Below are 23,482 nucleotides of genomic sequence, written 5' to 3'. Positions count from 1 at the left end.
GAAGCCAAACTGAGAGACCGGCCAGTCTAGCAGAAAGAAATACTCCAACTCTCTCACTTTACCGACTGTCAAGATGAACATGGTTCAGTCCTGGATCTGATTAACAACAGAATCTAATCATTGCTTTCACTTGTGAACTTGCTGGTGTGTCACCAGACAGGATGACTGAGTGAATCCCTTCCCACACACAGAGCAGGCTAACAAACTCTCCCCGATGTGAACTTGCCGATGCCTCTGTAGGCTGCATAACTGACCAAATCCTTTCCCACACACAGAGCAGGTGAATGGCCTCTCCCCAGTGTGAATGCGCTGGTGTCTCAGAAGGGTGGATGAATCTCTGAATCCCTTCCCACACTCAGAGCAGATGGATGGCCTCTCCCCAGTGTGGACTTGCTGGTGCATCACTAGGTTGCATGACTGAATGAATCCTTTCCCACATTTAGAGCAGGTGAATGGCCTTTTCCCATTGTGAACTCGCTGGTGTGTCTGCAAGTGAGATAACTGAATGAATCCCTTCCCACATTCAGAGCAGATGAATGGTCTCTCTCCAGTGTGAATCCGCTGGTGCATCAGCAGGTTGGATGACTGAGGGAATCTCTTCCCACACTCGGAGCAGATGAATGGCCTCTCTCCAGTGTGAACTCGCTTGTGTGTCAGGAGGGCAGATGAATCACTGAATCCCTTCCCACATTCTGAGCAGGTAAATGGCCTCTCCCCAGTGTGAGCCCGTTGGTGCATCAGAAGGTTGGATGACTGAGTGAATCCTTTCCCACATTCAGAGCAGGTGAATGGTCTCTCCCCAGTGTGAACTCGCTTGTGTGTGAGCAGGTGAGATGAATTACTGAATCCCTTCCCACACTGAGAGCAGATGAACGGTTTCTCTCCAGTGTGAATTTGTTGGTGTTTCAGCAGGGTGGATGACTGAGTGAATCCCTTCCCACACTGAGAGCAGGTGAATGGCCTCTCACCTGTGTGAACACGATGATGAGTTTCCAATGCAGATGGGGTGCAGAATCCCTTCCCACAGTCCCCACATTCCCACGGTTTCTCCATGGTGCCGGTATCCTTATGTCCCTCCAGGTTGGATGATCAATTGAAGCCTCATCCACACATGGAACTTGAGTACGGTTTCTCCCCGCTGTGAATGGTGTGATGCTTTTTCCGGCTGTGTGAAGCTGTTTCCACAGTCAGTTCACTGGAACACTCTCACTCGGGTGTGTGTGTGTGTCTCGGTGCTTTTCCAGCTACACTGATATTGAAATCATTTCTCACAGATAGAACGGGCAAACATTTCTCCTTCCACAATCGAAGCACAATGATATTCAGATCCTGATGAATTGAATGACTGTCAAATCTTGATGTGATATTTGGTTTGAGTTTCTCAAATGCAAATCCTCTTCGAGTGTCCTGTGAAAAGGGTTCACAAAAGTTATCACTGGCAGGACAGGATAGAAATTCAGAACAGACAATTGTAGTTTCAATGGAATAGTCTTGCCTCTTCCCCAAAAGCTGTAAGTGTCCACACCACACACCATCCTCCATTCTCACTCTGCTGTACCTAATATACTCCCTCCTAATTCTCCTGATTGACAGATACATGCTTACTGCTTCTTGTCCAGGGCACAACGGCTTGAAGACCACCACATAGGCTGCTGGCTTTGTGTATGTATATATTTAATATACACAACATCACCTGATTAAGGATACAGAACTAACGCAAGGACAAGCTTTATTTCTGAGTGAATGTGCATGACCAGGAACCTGCTACTTATGAGAATGGTGGAATTGGACATAATCGATGATTCCAAAATGAAATTGGATAGGCACTTGAAGAAATAACCTTGCAGGGGAGCAGAGATATAGAAGGGGAATGGGACTGACTGGATTGCTCCAACGATTGTCAGCATGGACTCAAGTTGCTGAATTGACTTTTTCTGTGCTGTAACTACAACTGGAAACATATAACGTAACTCGAGTATTATATTACAAGACTAAATAATAAATGAAGTTTATTGCAGATCGATAAATAATGTATCTAAAACATACCATATTACTCTCTGTCCTATATTAATTTACGTCCTTAAATCTCAGCATCTTCTGGGGAAACCACCCTTTTAATTGTGAACATTAGGAAAGAGGCCATCATTTCCGTGAGACAAATGAATGTATCAAGCTGAGGGAGCAAAGGATGTCAATCTCTTTAAGAGAGAGAGAGAGAGAGCCGCACGGTGACTCAGTGGTTAGCACTACTGCCTCACAGCGCCAGGGACCTGGGTTCGATTCCCGGCTTGGGTCACTGTCTGTGTGGAGTTTACACGTTTTCCCCGTGTCAGCGTGGGTTTTCTCCGGGTGCTCCGGTTTCCTCCCACAGTCTAAAAGACATGCTGGGTAGATGCATTGACTCGAACAGGCTTTGGAGTGTGGCGACTAGAGGAATTTCACAGTAACTTCATTGCAGTGTTAATGTAAGCCTTACTTGTGACAAATAAATAAACTTTAAAAGAGAGAGAGAGACCTGGGCTAACCTTTCCAGAGTCTGCCGCCTCCCTGGATTCACTTCCTTTCCCATCAGTTGCTGCAAGTTCCCAATTTCCCCCAGAATGAGAAAAGAAATATAAATGGATAGAAAAGAAAGTGTTTTACTCACAGATGTTTGACAGGGGAAGAGGTTGTAATGTGTGTGAAGCTCAATCTTCATTCAGAGGGAGAGAAGCAGCCGCTTTGCTGGGCCGTGATGAGCAGCTGAACAAGCTCCTCATTCACACAATGGGGGGGATGATCCGTGCAGCCATTGGCACAAAACGCGCGCCCTGATTGGCTGGAGGATTCTAGGTCCTCCAGGCGTTCCCATTGGTCAATCTCTGCCATGACGACAATACGGGGGTAGGAGCCCACGTGGGGGTAGGAGACACTTTGACCTCCGAACGCGGGAGCTGTTGTCCAATCCGCAGTGTTGTGCTTGTGCTCCAATGGGTGACTGAGTGCTGGGAACGCCCCTCTGAAAGCTTTGTGACGTCCACAGAGGAGTCCCCCCTGAATCAGTCAATAGGAATCAGTCTGCTCCAAGGTGACATCCTGGGGTTCCAGTGCGCAGGCCCGGGCGAGCGGACACGGAAGCCCCGCCTCCCCCTTTTCCTCCCCCTCCACATGCACCTCTTGGAGCCAAGGTTTCCAGGCTGACGGCTCCGGCCAATCGGGAGCCCTGGCAGACCGGAAGGGCTCTTGTCCTCCAGCCAATCAGAGGGTGGACTTTGTGACACAGGAGGTTGAGCTTCACACAGACTGAACCTTCTTCCTGTGTCCCACATCTGTGAGTAAAACAGTTTGTTTGTGTTGAACAGAAAGAGAAGAGGAACAGGCAGGGTCTGAGAGGTTTTCAGGATGGAAGCAAGAATTCAGTAACTGAATAGTGAAGCTGTGAGTGGGAGATGGAGAGGAAGGAAATCTGAGCAGCTGGAAAAAGCAGAACAAAAAGGCTGATTGGGAGAATCTAATTGTGAGAGATCCAGAGGCTGTGACTCCTGGGGCTGCCTGTGGAAAAACGCTTTGGGATCAACATATATTATTTATTTAGGATATAGGCGAACAGGTTGCCTGAAGATTTTCGGGCCTGTTCACTGGACCGCAAGAAGTCTCACAAAAGCAGTGAGCTTGGATCTTTTGATCAGTTTGAATCAGCACCTTCAGGAGAATTTGGAGGATGTATGTTAGGTACAGCAGAATGTTTAGAATCCCTACAGTGCAGAAGGAGGCCATTTGCGCCGCCGAGTCTGCATCGACGACAATCTCACCCAGGCCTTATCCCGTAACCCCATACATTCACCCCGCTAATCCCCCGACACCAGGGTCAATTTAAAATGGCCAATCAACCTAATCCGCACATCGTTGGACTGTGGGAGGAAAGTGGAGCACCCAGAGGAAAACCCATGCAGATACAGAGAGAAAGGGCAAACTCTACACATGATGTGGAGATGCCGGCGTTGGACTGGGGTAAACACAGTAAGAAGTTTAACAACACCAGGTTAAAGTCCAACAGGTTTATTTGGTAGCAAAAGCCACACAAGCTTTCGAGGCTCTGAGCCCCTTCTTCAGGTGAGTGGGAATTCTGTTCACAAACAGAACTTATAAGACACAGACTCAATTTACATGAATAATGGTTGGAATGCGAATACTTACAACTAATCCAGTCTTTAAGAAACAAAACAATGGGAGTGGAGAGAGCATCAAGACAGGCTAAAAAGATGTGTATTGTCTCCAGACAAGACAGGCTAAAAATTGTCTCCAGACAAGACAGGCTAAAAAGATGTGTATTGTCTCCAGACAAGACCCTGTGCGAGAACCTCTCCGGCTATGTCGAGGGCATCCTGAAACCCATTGTACAAAGAACCCCCAGCTTTTGTCGCGACACGACGGACTTCCTACAGAAACTCGGCACACATGGAGCAGTTGAACCAGGAGCGCTCCTCGTCACAATGGATGTCTCAGCACTCTACACCAGCATCCCCCATGACGATGGCATTGCTGCAACGGCCTCAGTGCTCAGCGCCAACAACTGCCAGTTTCCAGATGCAATTTTACATCTCATCCGCTTCATCCTGGACCACAATATCTTCACCTTCAACAACCAGTTCTTCATCCAGACACACGGAACAGCCATGGGGACCAAATTTGCACCTCAATATGCCAACATCTTCATGCACAGGTTCGAACAAGACTTCTTCACCGCACGGGACCTTCAACCGGTGCTATACACTAGATACATCGATGACATTTTCTTCCTTTGGACTCATGGTGAACAATCACTGAAACAACTCTATGATGACATCAACAAGTTCCATCCCACCATCAGGCTCACCATAGACTACTCTCCGGAATCGGTTGCATTCTTGGACACGCGCATCTCCATTAAGGACGGTCACCTCAGCACCTCACTGTACCGCAAGCCCACGGATAACCTCACGATGCTCCACTTCTCCAGCTTCCACCCTAAACACGTTAAAGAAGCCATCCCCTACGGACAAGCCCTCCGTATACACAGGATCTGCTCGGATGAGGAGGATCGCAACAGACACCTCCAGACGCTGAAAGATGCCCTCATAAGAACAGGATATGGCGCTAGACTCATTGATCAACAGTTCCAACGCGCCACAGCGAAAAACCGCACCGACCTCCTCAGAAGACAAACACGGGACACAGTGGACAGAGTACCCTTCGTTGTCCAGTACTTCCCCGGAGCGGAGAAGCTACGGCATCTCCTCCGGAGCCTTCAACATGTCATTGATGAAGACGAACATCTCGCCAAGGCCATCCCCACACCCCCACTTCTTGCCTTCAAACAACCGCACAACCTCAAACAGACCATTGTCCGCAGCAAACTACCCAGCCTTCAGGAGAACAGTGACCAAGACACCACACAACCCTGCCACAGCAACCTCTGCAAGACGTGCCGGATCATCGACACAGATGCCATCATCTCACGTGAGAACACCATCCACCAGGTACACGGTACATACTCTTGCAACTCGGCCAACGTTGTCTACCTGATACGCTGCAAGAAAGGATGTCCCGAGGCATGGTACATTGGGGAAACTATGCAGACGCTGCGACAACGGATGAATGAACACCGCTCGACAATCACCAGGCAAGACTGTTCTCTTCCTGTTGGGGAGCACTTCAGCGGTCACGGGCATTCGGCCTCTGATATTCGGGTAAGCGTTCTCCAAGGCGGCCTTCGCGACACACGACAGCGCAGAGTCGCTGAGCAGAAACTGATAGCCAGGTTCCGCACACACAAGGACGGCCTCAACCGGGATATTGGGTTTATGTCACACTATTTCACATAAATATTTCTGCTTTTTTCCTCCTGAGTCTTTATCATGCGATCCTAGAATCAGAATTTATGTCACACTATTTGTAACTCCCACAGTTGCGTGGACCTGCAGAGTTTCACTGGCTGTCTTGTCTGGAGACAATACACATCTTTTTAGCCTGTCTTGATGCTCTCTCCACTCCCATTGTTTTGTTTCTTAAAGACTGGATTAGTTGTAAGTATTCGCATTCCAACCATTATTCATGTAAATTGAGTCTGTGTCTTATAAGTTCTGTTTGTGAACAGAATTCCCACTCACCTGAAGAAGGGGCTCAGAGCCTCGAAAGCTTGTGTGGCTTTTGCTACCAAATAAACCTGTTGGACTTTAACCTGGTGTTGTTAAACTTCTTACTGTGTAAACTCTACACAGACAGTGACCTGAGGCCGGAATTGAACCCGGGACCCTGGCCCTGTGAGACAGCAGTGCTAACCACTGTGCCACCATGTGGGACAGATTTACAACTTTTCAGGAATAAAAGAAGAAAAAATAGTTTTGTTGATTTGAAAATGATCTGTTCTGAATTTCTTTTCTACATGGATGGTATTGACTTTTGCAAACTTTTTCACAGGATATTAGAAGGGGAGGATTTGCAGACAGAAATATCAAAAAACATCACATTCAGATCTGAGAGTCATTCGAATAACCATAATGTGAATATCATTGGCATTTGAATCAAGAAGAATTGTTTGGTTTTTTTCTGTCCGTGGGCAATGATTGAACATCAGTGTGACTGGAAAAGCACCAAGAAGTACAAACGTGAGTGAGAGTGTTCAGGTTACACAGCCTGAAAAGCATTGCCCCATTTACATTGAGAGGGAGTGTACATCTGTTCTCGGTGAGGACGAGGCTTCATCTGATTGTCAAACCTGGAGGGACAGAAGGCCTCCCGCCTCAGGGAGAAACAGTGGAAATGTGGGGACTGTGGAAAAAGATTCAAAGCACCGTGTGAGCTGGAGATTCATCGACTCAGTCACACTGGGGAGAAGCCATTCACCTGCCCTGATTGTGGGAAGGGATTCTCTCAGTTATCCAACCTGGTGACACATCATAAAATTCACACTGGGGAGAGGCCATTCACCTGCTCTGAACGTGGGAAGGGTTTCACTGATTCATCCCGTCTCCTGACACACGGACGCATTCACACGGGGGAGAGGCCTTTCACCTGCATTGAGTGTGGGAAGGGGTTCGGAGATTCATCCAGCCTCCGGAGACACAAGCGAGTTCACACTGGGGAGAGGTCATTCCCTTGCTCTGTGTGTGGGAAGGGATTCACTCTTTCATCCAACCTGCGGAGACACCAGTGAATACACGCCAGGGAGAAGCTGTTCAGCTGCTCAGAGTGTGGGAAGTGATTCAGTGATTCCTCTGCTCTGCAGAAGCACCAGAGAGTTCACACGGGGCAGAGGCCGTACACCTGCTCTGACTGTGAGAAGGGATTCACTCGGTCATCTCACCTGCTGATACATCAGCGAGTCCACACCGGGGAGAGGCCGTTCACCTGCACCGTGTGTGGGAAAAGATTCAGTGCATCATCTACCCTGCAGAACCACCAGGCAGTTCACACTGGGGAGAGGTCATTCACCTGCTCCGTGTGTGGGAAGGGATTCACTCAGTTATCAACCTTGCTGCGACATCAAGCAGTTCACACTGGAGAGAGGCCATTCCCCTGCTCTGTGTGTGGGAAGGGATTTACTCAGTTATCAACCTTGCTGCGACATCAAGCAGTTCACACTGGAGAGAGGCCATTCCCCTGCTCTGTGTGTGGGAAGGGATTTAACAGGTCCACTAGTCCGCTGACACACCAGCGAATTCACTCTGGAGAGAGACCATTCAGTTGCACTGAGTGTGGGAAGGGATTCACTGATTCCTCCAGCCTCTGGAAACACCGGCGAGTTCACACCGGGGAGAGGCCATTCACCTGCTGTGTGTGTGGGAAAGGATTCACTGAGTCGTCCAGTCTGCGCGCACACCGTCAAGTTCACACTGGGGAGAAGCCTTTCACCTGCTCTGAATGTGGGAAGGGATTTGCTGATCCTTCCAGCCTGCGGAAACACAAGCAAGTTCACACAGAGGAGAGAGGCTGTTCACCTGCTCTGAGTGTAGGAAAGGATTCACTGAGTCATCCAACCTGCTGAGACATTATGGCAGTCACACCGATTAGAGACCTTTTAAATACTCTGCCTGTGGGTGTTAATTGTATAATTTGGGGTTAAATATATACAAGCAGTGGACATTGATTAGATGTTTACATGAGCACATATAGACACTTACTGACAGAGCATGGAATGGTATTAGGAGTTATATACCAGTAATGTTTCACTCTGTGAATAAATCTATACCAAGTAAAGATTGGAACCAGTTTCCTCCTTCACCATAAGGCGGTCAGGATTATAACGTGGTGACAGAGAATGTTTAAAAATACATGAAGTTTCCAATCTGAATGTTTTAGAAGGAATAATGATAGCTTTGATAAAAATCAAAGGGAAAGATGCAAATTATCTTAAAACTACACAGACAATTTGTTCACACTTTTTGCCAAAGATTAAAAATCCTGCTTCAAGATTCAGGAGCAGTTGATGAAGAGTATACGAGACTCATACAAGAGACCAGTGCAAAGTGTACAATCTATAAAAACTATTGGAGGATGCCATCACATCCCAATAGTAAACCTTCCCTTGGCCCTTGGGGCTGGAGCTGTGGCACCAGCTCAGTTTCTGAATGATGAGTTTTGAAAACATGTGAAAACATGAACATTCTGGTCAGGAACACGGCAGCTGAAAGTCCTTTCAGTGATGGACTCTGTGAAAGGAATCACACGGTGATCGATGAAATGCTGCAGAAAATCTCAGCTGATCAGCCAAACTGCAAGTTGATAACTGCACCGGCCTGGACGATTCATGTAAAGAGTTCACTTCAGATGGTTTGAGAGTATAATCCCTGTTAATTGGTCTGTGGGAAAAATTCCAAATGACCCTCTGTGCTGGGGATAATCCTCCTGATTTAGAAGGGATGACAATTAGTACAATTTTTATTCATTTATTGTTTCACTGGTGCTCGAGCTAAGAAATTATTGTAGATCCTCGATGAGGGGTGTCTTATAATGTAATACTTTGTACAAAATAAAGACCATCATGGTTTTATTTTTCAAATTGTTTTGAAATATTGTGTGTTGTTATAATTCGGGTCGAGAACATGAGAAATCCAAACACCCATCACAAGATTCCAGGTTTTTAAACAAAATCAAACTTCACTGAATATAAAAGGAATATTAAAAACCAGCTCGATGAATTATATTTTGTAAAGATTTATTCTGTAAACTCAGTTCTGACTCAAAACATGAACTCTGTTTTCACTCTCTACAGATGCTGCCAGACCTGCTGAGGTTTTGCAGCATTTTTCAGTTTTTGTACTTTTTAAACCCTTACTCCTGGACAAGAATGCCCTTATACTTAATATCTTGAATGTGCATTCACTTCTGTTCCTGGGACAAATCCCAAAGGTATGTCAAAGCTCCCAGCATTCACTTTAATTCTCCTCAGTAATCCAGCGATTCTCCAGACTCCAAGATTTCATGAGGATCCTTCTATTAGCTTTCGGCTAAACAACTCTCCAACTTTCCTTTGAGATTTCAAAATTGACTCAAAACATGGACTCCTCAATCCAAGCATGGACTTCACTGCCTTCTTGCTGAGGGATTTAAACATTGGGAACACCCATGGTTCCTAATGACCTCCTCGGCTTCTGGTCCCACAGCTGGTTCACAGCTCCCGGTCCCACAGCTGGTTCACAGCTCCCGCTCCCACAGCTGGTTCACAGCTCCCGCTCCCACAGCTGGTTCACAGCTCCCGGTCCCACAGCTGGTTCACAGCTCCCAGTCCCACAGCTGGTTCACAGCTCCCGCTCCCACAGCTGGTTCACAGCTCCCGGTCCCACAGCTGGTTCACAGCTCCCGGTCCCACAGCTGGTTCACAGCTCCCGGTCCCACAGCTGGTTCACAGCTCCCAAGCTAACTGCAGACTGCCTGCTTTCTGTGAGAAACACCCAGAATTCCAACCAAGACCACCCTGAATCACTTATCCCCATGGTAACAGACCAGTAGGGATGTCCAAAAGATGTTTAAATTAATTAACTTTTAGTTTCAGAACCAAACCTTTTTTCTTGAGGTGTGTGTGAAGAATTCCCCTCTCTAACAAAGACAGGAAAAACAATTGTCAGACCCAATGTCTCCAGCTAAAAGAGCCCAGCTGCCGTGTTACACTTGTTCTTACCCTTCTAGCTTTGACTTCTCAAACCAACATGGGCCACACCTTGTGACTGCAAATTCCCTCAGGGTGTTTTTATCAGATTCTCAACCCAGTTTTACATTTTTTTTAAATCCGAAATTAATATTTCTAAAACACATGAATTATTAAACTAGATCTTCACAACATATTCCCAGGAAGACATGAAAATGTATCACTATAATATCCCATTTAGAATATTACAATGTAAAGCATACTGGATATCTTAACCACAGCCATGATCTAATCAAATTGTGCAGCAGGCTCGAAGGACCAAATGGCCAACTCCTGTTCCTAAGTCCAATGTTTTCCTCTGTTTAACTATCTTATGACCTGCAATAGACATAATAATCCCTCCATGGTCCACTTCACATTCACAAGTCCAGCTTGGTAACAGCACACTGCTGGGTTCCATGTCCAGGAATTCAGTCCACTGAAGATGGAAAATATTATTGGTTTCAGTGTTTTCTGAAAATTTTCTTCTTTCAGTAATTATAGTAATTTTTAATAATTATAGTTTCTTCTACAAGAGAAGAGTCCTCATTGCTGTTCAGTTGTGGATTTCCAATTCTGAAAACAGTCTGTTCAGAGTTCACATTTTGAAATTTATTTTCTTCCATGTTTGTAGTTCCTCCATTGTTTAAATCCAGAGAGAAAATTCCACTCAATTCCACATTGAAATGTCTTCTTCTTGCTCTGTGTAGCTGCAGCTTCATTTTTAATTTCATTTCCCAGAATCAAACATTCTGGATTCTCTTTTGGAGAGAGCAAGTTCAAAATGGCTTCTTTCTGTGCCAACAACTCGTTCCTTCATTGGTCAAAATCTTATTTCGCCATTTTAAGAATGTTGTTAAAATGCTTTTTATGTTAAGCAAAAAGGTCTGATATTCTTGTTTGGAGTATTTTGGATCTTGGGCTTCAGAAATCGGGGAATTGAGAACAAAAGCAGGGAAGTTATTCTGATAGTTTTAAAGCTCTGGTGAGGCCACAACAGAATACTGAGCCCAGTTCTGGTCACCACACTTTAGGAAGGATGTGAGGGTCCTTGAGAGAGTTGAGAGGAGATTTACCACAATGGTTCCAGAGATGAGGAAGATGACGCGAATGTGGAACTCGCTACCAGTGAGTGGTTGAGGTGAACAGCATGAATACATTGAAGAGGAAGCTCGATACATACATGAGGGAGAGAGGAATAGAAGGATATGCTGATGGGGGAGATGAAGAGGGGTGGGTGGATGCTCATGTGGAGCATAAATACTGACACAGACCAATTGGGCCGACTGGCCTGGCCCTGTGCTGTAGACTCAATGGAACAGAGACAAATATATTTATTTTCGATTTACCTCCTGTTTGTGGGTCATCTCAGTAAAATGTGCACTCCCAAATTCAAACAGCATCGACCCACTGGAAGCAAAGCCATGAGGTCGGTCAGTCCAGCAGAAAGAAACCCTCCGACCCTCTCACTTCAGCAACTGTCAGAATGAACATGGTTCAGTCCTGGATGTGATTAACAGCAGCAATAACAGCAGAATCCAACCCCTGTCATCACTTGTGAATTCGCTGGTGTCTTAGCAGGTGAGATGACCGTTTAAATCTATTCCCACACTCAGAGCAGCTGAACGGCCTCTCCCCAGTGTGAACTCGCTGGTGTGTGAGCAGATTGGAGATCTGAGTGAATCCCTTCCCACAGTCAGAGCAAGTGAATGGCCTCTCCCCAGTATGAACTCGCTGGTGTGCCAACAGGGTGGATGAATGACTGAAACCCTTCCTGCAGGTGAAGGGTGTCTCCCCAGTGTGAACTCGCTGGTGTATTAGCAGTTGGGATGATGTTCTAAATCTCTTCACGCAGTAAGAGCAGCTGAACGGTCTGTCCTCAGTGTGAATGCGCTGGTGGCCCATCAGAGTCTGAGAGCTTTTGAAGCTACGCCCATAGTCTGAGCATTTAAACAGTCTCTCATTCGTGTGGGTGACACGGTGTGTCTGCAGGGTGGATGAATGACTGAATCCCTTCCCACACACACAGCAGGTGAACGGCCTCTCCCCAGAGTGAACTCGCCGGTGCCTCCACAGGGTGGAACGATCGCTGAATCCTTTCCCACAGTCTGAGCAGGCGAAAGGCCTCTCCCCGGTATGAACTCGCTGGTGGGTCAGCAGGCTGGATAACTGAGTGAATCCTTTCCCACACACGGAGCAGGTGAACGGCCTCTCCCCAGTGTGAACTCGTCGATGTGTGTCCAGTGCAGATGGGCACTGGAATCCCTTCCCACAGTCCCCACATTTCCATGGTCTCTCCATGGTGCCAGTGTCCTTTTGATAATGAGTTGATTCCACATCCAAGTACAGAACACATGTACAGTTTCTCCTCGCTGTGAATGGGGTGATGTTTTTCAGGCTGTGTTACTGGTTGAAGCTCTTTCCACAGTCAGTTCACTGGAACACTCTCACTCGGGGGTGTGGGGTCTCCATTCTTGTCCAGTCACACTGATGTTTGAAATCTTTTCCCACAGACAGAACAAACAAACATTTCTTCTCATACATTCAAACGGCAATTATATTCAGGTCCTGATGAATCCAGTGACTTTGTAACATCTTGTTGTGACGTTTGGTGTGAGATTTCAGTCTGTAAATTCTCTCCTTCTAATATCCTGTTTATAGAAGTTATCAGTGTAAGTATAGGACTGAAATTCAAAACAGACCATTCTAGTTTCCATGAAATATTCTTTGCTTTCTCATTCCCTAAAGTTGTAAATCTCCATCCCACACACTCTCCCCCCACCATTGTCATACTGCTGTACCTAATACACACCCTCCCAATTCTCCTGAAGGTGCTGATTCAGGCTGATTGACAGACCCATGCTCCTGTCCAGTACAAAGAGACCTGAAAATCTTCATGCAGGCGGCTACCCAATGTCCACATTACTAACCATATCATTGATCAGCAATAGAAAGGAGATGTGAGGACCAATTTCATTCACGAGTGGTCACGACCTCACCCCACTGCTTCTGTGCATGGTGGAATCAGCAATGATCAATGATTTGAAAAATAAATCAGATAGGTGTGAAGGAATTAAAAAGGGAACAGAGTTATGGAGGGGAAATGGGACTGAGTGGATTGATGTACAGAGAGTCAGCATGGACTTCTTCCAACTATCACTAGAATATATACAAAATTTCAGGAAATGTAGTGGAAGACATGCCCTGTCTACATCAACGGTGACAAAGTGGAAATGGTTGAGAGCTCAAGTTTCTAGGTGTTCAGATCACAACAACCTGTCCTGGTCCCTCGAAACTGCTGCTTTAGTTAAGAAAGCCCACCAACGCCTCTACTTTCTCAGGAGGCTAAGGAAATTCAACATGTCAACTACGACTCTCATCAATTTTTACAGGGACACCACAGCTTGGTATTGCTGCTGCTCTGACCAAGAGTGCAAGAAACTACAAGGAGTGTGAATGTGGCCCAGTGCATCACGCAAATCAGCCTCTTATCCATGGACACTGTCTACATTTCCTATTGCCTCAGAAAAGCAGCCAGCACAATCAAGGACCCCACTTATCCTGGAAATTCTCTTTTCTATCTTCTTCCGTCGGGAAAAAGATACAAAAGTCTGAGGTCACATACCAACCGACTCAAGAACAGCTTCTTCCTTGCTGCTATCAGACTTTTACAAACAAAGAACAAAGAAACTTACAGCACAGAAACAGGCCCTTCGGCCCTCCAAGCCAGCACCGACCATGTTGCCCGACTGAACTAAAACCCCCTACCCTTCCGGGGACCATATCCCTCCATTCCCATCCTATTCATGTATTTGTCAAAAAGCCCCTTAAAAGTCACTATCATATCTGCTTCTACTTTCTCCCCCGGCAGCAAGTTCCAGGCACCCACCACCCTCTGTGTAAAAAACTTGTAAGAAGTTTAACAACACCAGGTTAAAGTCCAACAGGTTTATTTGGTAGCAAAAGCCACACAAGCTTTCGGAGCTCTAAGCCCCTTCTTCAGGTGAGTGGGAATTCTGTTCACAAACAGAGCTTCTCAAGACACAGACTCAATTTACATGAATAATGGTTGGAATGCGAATACTTACAACTAATCAAGTCTTTAAGAAACAAAACAATGTGAGTGGAGAGAGCATCAAGACAGGCTAAAAAGATGTGTATTGTCTCCAGACAAGACAGCCAGTGAAACTCTGCAGGTCCACGCAACTGTGGACAGATCTTTTTAGCCTGTCTTGATGCTCTCTCCACTCACATTGTTTTGTTTCTTAAAGACTTGATTAGTTGTAAGTATTCGCATTCCAACCATTATTCATGTAAATTGAGTCTGTGTCTTTATAAGCTCTGTTTGTGAACAGAATTCCCACTCACCTGAAGAAGGGGCTTAGAGCTCCGAAAGCTTGTGTGGCTTTTGCTACCAAATAAAACTGTTGGACTTTAACCTGGTGTTGTTAAACTTCTTACTGTGTTTACCCCAGTCCAACGCCGGCATCTCCACATCATAAAAAACTTGTCTCATACATCTCCTTTAAACCTTGCCCCTCACACATTAAACCTGTGCCCCCTAGTAATTGACTCTTCCATCCTGGGAAAAAGTTTCTGACTATCCACTCTGTCCATGCGGCACGGTAGCACAGTGGTTAGCACTACTGCTTCACAGCTCCAGGGACCCGGGTTCGATTCCCGGCTTGGGTTACTGTTTGTGTGGAGTTTGCACATTCTCCTCATGTCTGCGTGGGTTTCCTCCGGGTGCTCCTGTTTCCTCCCACAGTCCAAAGATGTGCAGGTTAGGTTGATTGGCCGTGCTAAAATTGCCCATTAGTGTCCTGAGATGCGTAGGTTAGAGGGATTAGCGGGTAAATATGTAGGGGTGTGGGGGTAGGGCCTGGGTGGGATTGTGGTTGGTGCAGACTCGATGGGCCAAATGGCCTCTTTCTGCACTGTCGGGTTTCTATGATTCTATGCCCCTCATAATCTTGTAGACTTCCATCAGGTCGCCCCTCAACCTCCGTCGTTCCAGTGAGAACAAACCAAGTTTCTCCTCATAGCTAATGCCCTCCATACCAGGCAACATCCTGGTAAATCTTTCCTGTACCCTCTCAAAAGCCTCCTCCTTTTGAATGGACCTACCTCATATTGAGCTGATCTCTCTCTTCACCCTTTCTGTAACTGTAACACTATATTCTGCACTCTCTCCTTTCCTACTCCCCTATGTACTCTATGAACAGTATGCTTTGTCTGTACACCGCGCAAGAAACAATACTTTTCACTGTATCCCAATACATGTGACAATAAATCAAATCAAACCCATTGCTGCATTTCCTTCCTGAAGCCACATTTGTCCACTGGGGCCTGTCCCCGGGAGAAAGCGCTGCAGCTGCCGTTGTGTTGGGTGTTGAGGCGGTGCCGCTAGTTCCTTATTGGGGGTGTTGAAGCCTCCACTGGGTGTGTGGAGCCTCCCCTCCCACCCACTGCCCCTAACGCTGCCTCCGCTTATCCGCCTCCTCCCCGCCTGAAGATCAGACAAACAAGCGCCTGTCCCTGGACATGAGCCGCACTGCGCATGCTCAACGTCACAATGCCCAGGGACTGATTGACGGCAGCTCCGGACCAATAGGAAAAGGGGGCGGGGCTGGCGGACCGAGCGGGAGCGGCTGGTCCTCCAACCAGAGTGAATAGGGGGAGGGGTCTGAAACATGCGCAGTGCGGGTAATGGCGGCGGACGGACGGTTTTAACTCGAATCCGAGATCAGTTCAAGGTAGAGGGCGGCGCGCAGAGAGCGATGAATGTGGCGGGTGGGTGGAGAGGCTTCGTAAACATGTTGTTCAAACCCAAACCCCGGAAAATAACTTCCCGGGCGCCCTGTTGGTACCAAATTGGAGGCGCAACTTGTCGTGTTGGGCTGGGCTGACGGCCGCCAATGTGTCGGTGGCAATGTCTATCAGTGCGCATGTGCGGCCGGCATCTTTGTCAGGGGCAATGTGCAGCAGGGTGCAGGTGCGATCGCCATGTTTGTCGGGGGCGCAGGAGTGTCGACCTTTGTGATGTATGGGACCTGAACTCACTGCCGTCCATGTTGTGCAGGTACATCCACCCCGCTGGTAGGGAGAGAATTCCATGATTTTGACCCAGCGACTGTGAAGGAATGGTGATATATTTCCAGATGTGGAGATAAGAACATAAGAAATAGGAGCAGGAGTAGGCCATCTCGCCCTTCAAGCCTGCTCCGCCATTCAATAAGATCATGGCTGATCTGATAGTGGGTTCAATTCCACTTACACACCCGCTCCCCATAACCCTTAATTCCCTTAATGGTTAAAAATCTATCCATCTGTGACTTAAACACATTTAACGAGGTAGCCTCTACTGCTTCATTGGGCAGAGAATTCCAAAGATTCACCACCCTCTGGGAGAGGAAGTTCCTCCTCAACTCTGTTCTAAATTGACTCCCCCGTATTTTGAGGCTATGCCCCCTAGTTCTTGTTTCCATTGTAAGTGGAAATAACCTCGCTGCTTCTACCCTGTCTAGCCCCTTCATTATCTTATATGTCTCTATAAGATCTCCCCTCAACCTTCTAAACTCCAATGAGTACAGGCCCAGTCTACTCAATCTCTCCTCATAAGCTAACCCCCTCATCTCTGGAATCAACCTGGTGAACCTTCTCTGTACCCACTCCAAAGCTAATATATCCTTTCTTAAATAAGGGGACCAAAATTGTACACAGTACTCTGGGTGTGGCCTCACCAGTACCCTGTACAGTTGCAGCATGACCTCCCTGCTTTTATACATCATCCCCTTCACGATAAAGGCCAACATTTCATTTGCCTTCTTGATCACCTGCTGCACCTGTAAACTGAGTTTTTGTGATTCATGCACAAGGACCCCCAGGTCCCTCTGCACAGTACCATGTTGTAATTTTTCACCGTTTAAATAATAGTCCATTTTACAATTATTCCTTCCAAAGTGGATAACCTCACACTTACCAACGTTATACTCCATCTGCCAGATCCTTGCCCACTCACTTAGCCTATCCAAACCTCTCTGCAGACTCTGTGTCCTCCACGCAATTTGCTTTCCCACTCATCTTTGTGTCATCCGCAAACTTTGTTACCCGACACTGGGTCCCCTCCGCCGGATCGTCTATGTATATGGTAAATAGTTGAGGCACCAGCACCAATCCCTGCGGCACGCCACGAGTCACTGATTGCCAACCGGAAAAGCACCCATTTATTCCGACTCTCTGCTTTCTGTTAGATAGCCAATCCTCAATCCACGCTAACACTTTACCCCCAACTCTGTGTACCTTTATCTTATGCAGCAACCTTTTGTGAGGCACCTTATCGAATGCCTTCTGGAAATCTAAATACACCACATCCACCGGTTCCCCTCTGTCAACTGCACTCATTATATCCTCAAAAAATTCCAGTAAATGTAGGATAATTTTTTCAAACACACGCTCCAGCTTGAATGATTTCTGTATCTAAACCCTTTGTAACTTATGACAATTCATTGAGGTACGGCGGGGTCTAATATTTTGTGTGTTTGGCAGAGAGTTTAGTCTGAGTTCGAGGCTCAAACAGGCTCTTCACTGCAGACAGCTCATCATGGCAACACTGATAAGACATTCCATTGCACAGAATCGACTCAGAAACCCTTGCCTGAGGCCTGGCTGTACTCAGTAGCCATTGATGATTTAACATGTTTTTGTGACTGTCTTGAATCAGTGACTTTAATGCTGGTGTTACTATTTTAAAATAAACTAATTCAAAATAATTTATAAAAGTCTGCATTAAAGTATCAGATGAAGGAGTTCACAGGAGCCTGTTAACCGCTGGGACAACAATACAACAGGCATTGAGTGAGGGACAGACGCGACCTGGAAACTGGAGGAGTGAATATTGGAAATACTGACCCTTCAGCAGCCAGTGAATTCACACATGGCTCTGAGCTCCTAAACAGGGAACAGAAGCTCCTTTACAACTGGGCTTAGAGTCAGGAAGAACAGCGGTGAATGCTGGAAACGTGCTGTCAAATCAGAGATTGGTGTAAAACTGGGATCTGTTCCTGAGTGAGAGCGAAACAGTGGGTTTAAAATTCCAGTCTGAAAAATGACTGGTATTTATTGTGTGATGATTTAATGTGTTTGCGATAGTCTTGAATCAGTGACTTTAAAGCTGGTGTTACTAATTTAGAATAAAGCCATTTAAAATAAATCTGTGAAAAATCAGTTGGAGGAGTTAAGAGGAGCCTGTTAACCCTGGGACAATTATACAACAGACATTGGATCTTCAGATAGAGAAGGAGCTGCAGCGTGTTTGCAGGAATTCCCTGTTTAATTGAGAATAAGCAGCTTCTGGTCCCGGGTATAAACTGGCGACAGCTTCTCGGCTGTTTCCGGTGACAGACCCGGCACAGCCAATGAGGGAGCTCTTGCTCAGAGCCGCCTCTGACACTCTCTCTCTGGTTGGAGGACCAGCCGTCCTTTCTCATTCTTCTTCAGAAGAGTCACGTTGGACATGAAACATTAGCTCTGTTTCTCTCTCAACAGATGCTGCCAGACCGAGAGCTTTTCCAGCGTTTTCTGTTTTTATTTCACCATCTCCACCATTTCTTTCCTCCACTCCCAGTTTTCTCCCTCCCTCTCCTCTGTGTTCAGATCTCCAGCTCCTGCCTGCAGCCTAACAGTAAAATCAATGATTATCTCTCCTGATCACTGGGACTCTGAAGCCCCGTCCCCTTGCTGTTGTGTCAAGGTGACCACACATGTGTTCTGCTCCCTGTTGAAACAAAATGGCAGCCATTAATCTGACCCTGGTCTGGAGCAGAATTCCTGGAGCTGCAAATGCAGGGCCTGCAGGGTTTTATTCCAGATTTGCTACCAATCCCGGGTGTTAATGACCCCCTGCATCCACCTGCCAGCTCCACCACTCCCTCATATCTCGCTGCCTCTGCCACCACTTACCGGCAGCAAATGGGAGAAAAATCTCTTCTTCACCATCACTCGCCTTGGGCATTCTCCAAACAATCCAACGCTGTTATTGTGCATTCGTCTCCCATGATGTAGAGAGGGGACTTTCCCCATCACAGAGAATGCTGGGTATACTCACCACCATTTAAGTCCCAATTAGTTTTAATTATTTATTTGGTGTGACGGCACGGAGACTGGGGTTAGAGTGACAATCAATAAAATTAGGAACTAAATACAGAAACCCAAGTTTACAGTCCCTCTCCAATCTGCCAGACAGTAGGAGATGGGAATTAGTGAAGAAGGAGAGTGTCCACATAGCAGTGTGTTATAATCCAGGTCAGAAACTCCAAGGTGTTTTATGAAGTCATCCCAGATCATAAGCTTTGCATTTTGAATTTGGCACGGGTAAGCATGATAGGTTTCACTCCAGGTATGATTCAAGTGAGCCACTGGGGAGCTTTTATCAAACAAAGTTTATTTAAAAATACAATTAACACATGGAAAGAAACTTAGCAAGAGCTTTTACCAATTACAAACAAGAAAAAAAACCATGATATTGTGTAAACATTAACAGCTCAATGTACTGTTCCAAAACAACATTCTTATCAACATACACACATGGTTTTGGTTTAGCACAGAAAATGCGGATGCTCACGTGATTTTGCAGCTCTGCAACACCTGCTGTGAATTAGTCCTTTGGATGGAGAATTGAAATGCTGACTTCCCCGTCCTGTAGCTCCCAGCACCCTCGAGGTAGAGATAGAGCCACTGCTTGCCTCTAGCTAGCAAACCACTAATCGCAACATTTTCACTCCAGAAAGGCAAGAAAGACTGCTTCCATCGAGCCAGCAGAATTTCTAATACCAGGGAGAGACACAGAAATACTGCTTTTCAGTCTGGGATCTAACAGCTCCTACCTAAAACTGAAATCCTTGGATTCCTCTGTGAAGGAACCACCTGACCTTGACCTGTCAATCAATCTTCCCACAACAATTCAAAAGGGACATAAACTCGTAAAACTCCAGGACATTCCATTGGGCCCAAATTACAGATAAACAAAAAGGCCCATTGTGCTTTCATCAGACATCAGGGCAACAATACAAAAAAACCCCCAGAGAATCAGGATTAAAATACCTTCCTTAAATGCACAGTAGTATCACAAGTGATCACTGCAGAATTGACTTCACTGTAACGTGAGCTCACTGGTGTCTCAGGAAGGTGAGATGCCTGAATCAATCCTGTTTGTAATTTCAGGATTGCATTCTCATGGATATTCCAAATCATGCATTTTATTTATGGTGGCATTTCGATTTGATTTATTATTGTCACATGTATTAGTATAGTGAAAAATATTGTTTCTTGCGCGCTATACAGACAAAGCATACCGTTCATAGAGAAGGAAATGAGAGACTGCAGAATGTAGTGTTACAGTCATAGCTAGGGTGCAGAGAAAGATCAACTTAGTGTGAGATAGGTCCATTCAAAAGTCTGATGGCAGCAGAGGAAAATGCTATTCTTATATCGGTTGGTACGTGACCTCAGACTTTTGTATCTTTTTTTCCAATGGAAGAAAGTGGAAGAATGTCCAGGATGTGTGGGGTCCTTAATTATGCTGCTTGCTGCAGCTCCTTCCTTTTCAGAAGTTTATAGGAAACAGGAGCAGGAGTCGACATTTCACCCACCGGGGTTGCTCTGCCATTCAATGAGATTGTGGCTGATCAGATTATGGCTGATTGCAGCCTGAACTCCACATTCCTGCCTCGCTCCCGTTCCCTCGACTCCCGTTTGATCAAAGCTCTGTGTAACTCAGCCTTGAATATATTCAATGATCCAGCTCCAGTGCTCTCCAAGGAGAGAGAATTCCAAAGTGAATGAGAAGAAATTCCTCCTCACCTCCCTTATTATTAAACTCAGCCTCCAGTTTGAGATTTCCATGAGGGGAAACATCCTCTCAGCATCCAACCTGTCGAGCCCCCCCATGAATTTTAGGTTTCAATAAGATCATCTCTCAATCTTCTAAACTGTGTGTGCAGACCCAACCTTTCCTCATAAAGTAACCCCTTCATCCCAGGAATCAGCCCAGTGAATCTTCTCTGAACTGCTTCCAACACAATTGTATTTTGTGTCTTTCACTGAAAACAGGACAAATATTTTGTTCAGAGTCTGGGCCATTTCCTTCATTCCCATGATTGTTCAGTCTTACCTGCTGAGGGACCAATCCTCACTTCAGCTGCCCTTTCCTATTTCACAAACTTGGAGAAATTTTACTGTGAGATGTTTCCTGTGAGTTTCCCCTCAAACTCCATTTTCCAAGACATTCAATGTTCTTCGAGAGGTAGGGAAGTTGGAGATGGGGCGCTAGTTTGCACAAACGATGGGATCAAGAGCTGGTTCATTGAGGAGGAGGCTGATGTTGGCAGTTTTGCAGAGTGACAGGACCCGAGGCAAGGGAACAATTAAAACAATCAGCTCACACGGGGAAGGTGATGGTCGGCAACTTAGTGAGAATAGAATGAAGGGAGCAGAGAGTGAGTCTCGCGGAGAAGGTGAGCTTTGGAAGGGATGAGAGGAGATAGGAGAAAAATTAAAGAAAGAGGCAAGTTTAAGGCTCAAGGAAGGAGGAGCTTTTAGAGACAGTTTGGCTCCATGGGCCAGTGGAAGGGAGAGAAGCAGCAGAGGCAGCTGATCAGATTGTCTCAATCTTAGTGACAAAGAAGCTCCATGAGCTCCTCACACTTGTTGGAGGAGACGGGGGAGGGAGAGAATTTCAAAAGGAACTAACTTATGTTGGTGACAGTAAAAGGACTTGTCACACTGTGTTTAACACAAAGCTGATTTATTTATCCTTTATCCAGAATATTAACCTCCACCTGAAGTGGAGTTTATTAACATCATCAGAAACAGACCCAAGAACATAGTTCAGTCCTGGATGTTATTAACAGAAGAATCTAATCACAGTAATTACATGTGAACTCTCAGGTATGTCAACAGGTTGGGCAAACAGATAAATCCCTTCCTACACGCTGAGCAGGTGAACAGCCTCTCCCCAGCATCAGTGTGCTGGTTTACAGTGAGTTGAGCTGAACCCAGTCCCAGAGTGAGAGGACCAGAACAGTCTCTTGTCAGTGTGAACACGTTGATGGGATATTAAGTTCCTCCAATCGTCTACAGCACTTCCTGGAGTTGAGCATTCAAACAGGTTTCAGACCAGTGATCGGTTCCAGCTTTATTTCAGACTCAGTTGAAACAAAAATAAGACGTTTTAGTTGTTCAATTAAACAACAGTCTGTTCCTTTTGATTACTACCAAAAGCCTGACTATATTCGCAGAAAGGAGGTTCGATCTATATTTTCATTTGGAATTCGTGGGGATTTTTCTTCTGATCGCAATGCATTGCTGGGCGTGATCAATGATCCAATCCAAAGTACGCATGAAATGGGGATGCCTGTTTCTCAAAATCCTCCACCTATTATAGTTAATAGGGGGAGAACATACATCGACAACCCTGCAAAGCCCAGTGTATACAATGTTGTTTCAAGACACATATGTAATCTGATTGTAAATTCAAAGGAGACAAAATGGATGCCAGTCATTTGGAAAACATACTTCCTCGGTGTGATTCGTACATGAGTGCAATAATGAACCCTGGCCAACGATTTCAAAAAGTCCACACCACAAATTACGAGTATCAGATATCCAGTAAAGCAACCCCCAAAGAGGTCTTCAAAGTTTGCCATCTGTGCAAGCGCTTCAGCAAAGCGCATATTCATACTTAGAAAGGACATCACCAATAACTCTATCAGATGCATCACCCACCACCAGAGTTTCAACCGGCCAGGAAAAGTACAAGCTGTTGGCTCAAACATCATCCATCGAGAGCATGCCGAAAGAAAAAGGAGTTTATCTCCAGAAGTATTGCCTGCACTCACTCCCAGGACAGGTTGCAAGTACAGAATAATAATGACTCCCGTACAACATCGGATGAGTGCTGGACACTTCTCAGCTTGGGAGGCAGGAAACGATGAAATCCTATACTACATGCAGAAGACCAGTGGTGGTGATATCTAAGGATAAGGCAGTTGCTCCAACACCTCATCAAGAAGATCCAATCCAAATTAGCAGACATAAGATGCATGAAACCTGGCTGTCTATTTCTCGAAATCCTCCACCTCATGCACCATCCACCACCACAGTTTCAACCGGCCAGGGAAAGCGCAAGCGTTTGGATGAAACACCATCCATCGAGAGCATTCCGAAAAGAAAAATGAGTTTATCTCCAAAAATATTGCCATCACTCACTCCCAGGACAGGTGAGAAGTACAGAATAACAAAGATTCCCGTACAACATCGGATGAGTGCTGGTCACTTCTC

General features: G+C 46.0%; 2 protein-coding genes and 1 pseudogene across 3 annotated transcripts in view; 1 reads left to right on the top strand and 2 right to left on the bottom strand.

Moving 5' to 3' along the window:
• LOC144483358 (uncharacterized) overlaps positions 1-8,274 on the top strand; it is a 35,158-nt pseudogene extending 26,884 nt beyond the window's left edge. The window contains exons 3-4 of the transcript XR_013495991.1: positions 6,841-7,443; positions 7,528-8,274. The product of XR_013495991.1 is annotated as an uncharacterized LOC144483358 (transcript). The remainder of the gene's footprint in view (positions 1-6,840; positions 7,444-7,527) is intronic.
• Positions 1-23,482, bottom strand: part of LOC144483360 (uncharacterized) — a 461,390-nt gene that overhangs the window by 211,428 nt on the left and 226,480 nt on the right. The window lies entirely within an intron of this gene.
• Positions 1-23,482, bottom strand: part of LOC144483355 (uncharacterized) — an 87,624-nt gene that overhangs the window by 10,728 nt on the left and 53,414 nt on the right. The window contains exons 8-10 of the mRNA XM_078202072.1: positions 12,122-12,437; positions 11,775-11,878; positions 274-961 (exon numbers count right to left, since the gene is read on the bottom strand). Of these exons, the coding sequence (XP_078058198.1) occupies positions 274-961; positions 11,775-11,878; positions 12,122-12,437 (1,108 nt within the window). The remainder of the gene's footprint in view (positions 1-273; positions 962-11,774; positions 11,879-12,121; positions 12,438-23,482) is intronic.

The sequence above is a fragment of the Mustelus asterias genome, unplaced genomic scaffold (assembly GCF_964213995.1).
Source record: "Mustelus asterias unplaced genomic scaffold, sMusAst1.hap1.1 HAP1_SCAFFOLD_63, whole genome shotgun sequence".
Taxonomy (NCBI): Eukaryota; Metazoa; Chordata; class Chondrichthyes; order Carcharhiniformes; family Triakidae; genus Mustelus; species Mustelus asterias.
The sequence above is the reverse complement of the archived record's forward strand: the minus strand, read 5'-3'. Positions and strand labels throughout refer to the sequence as shown.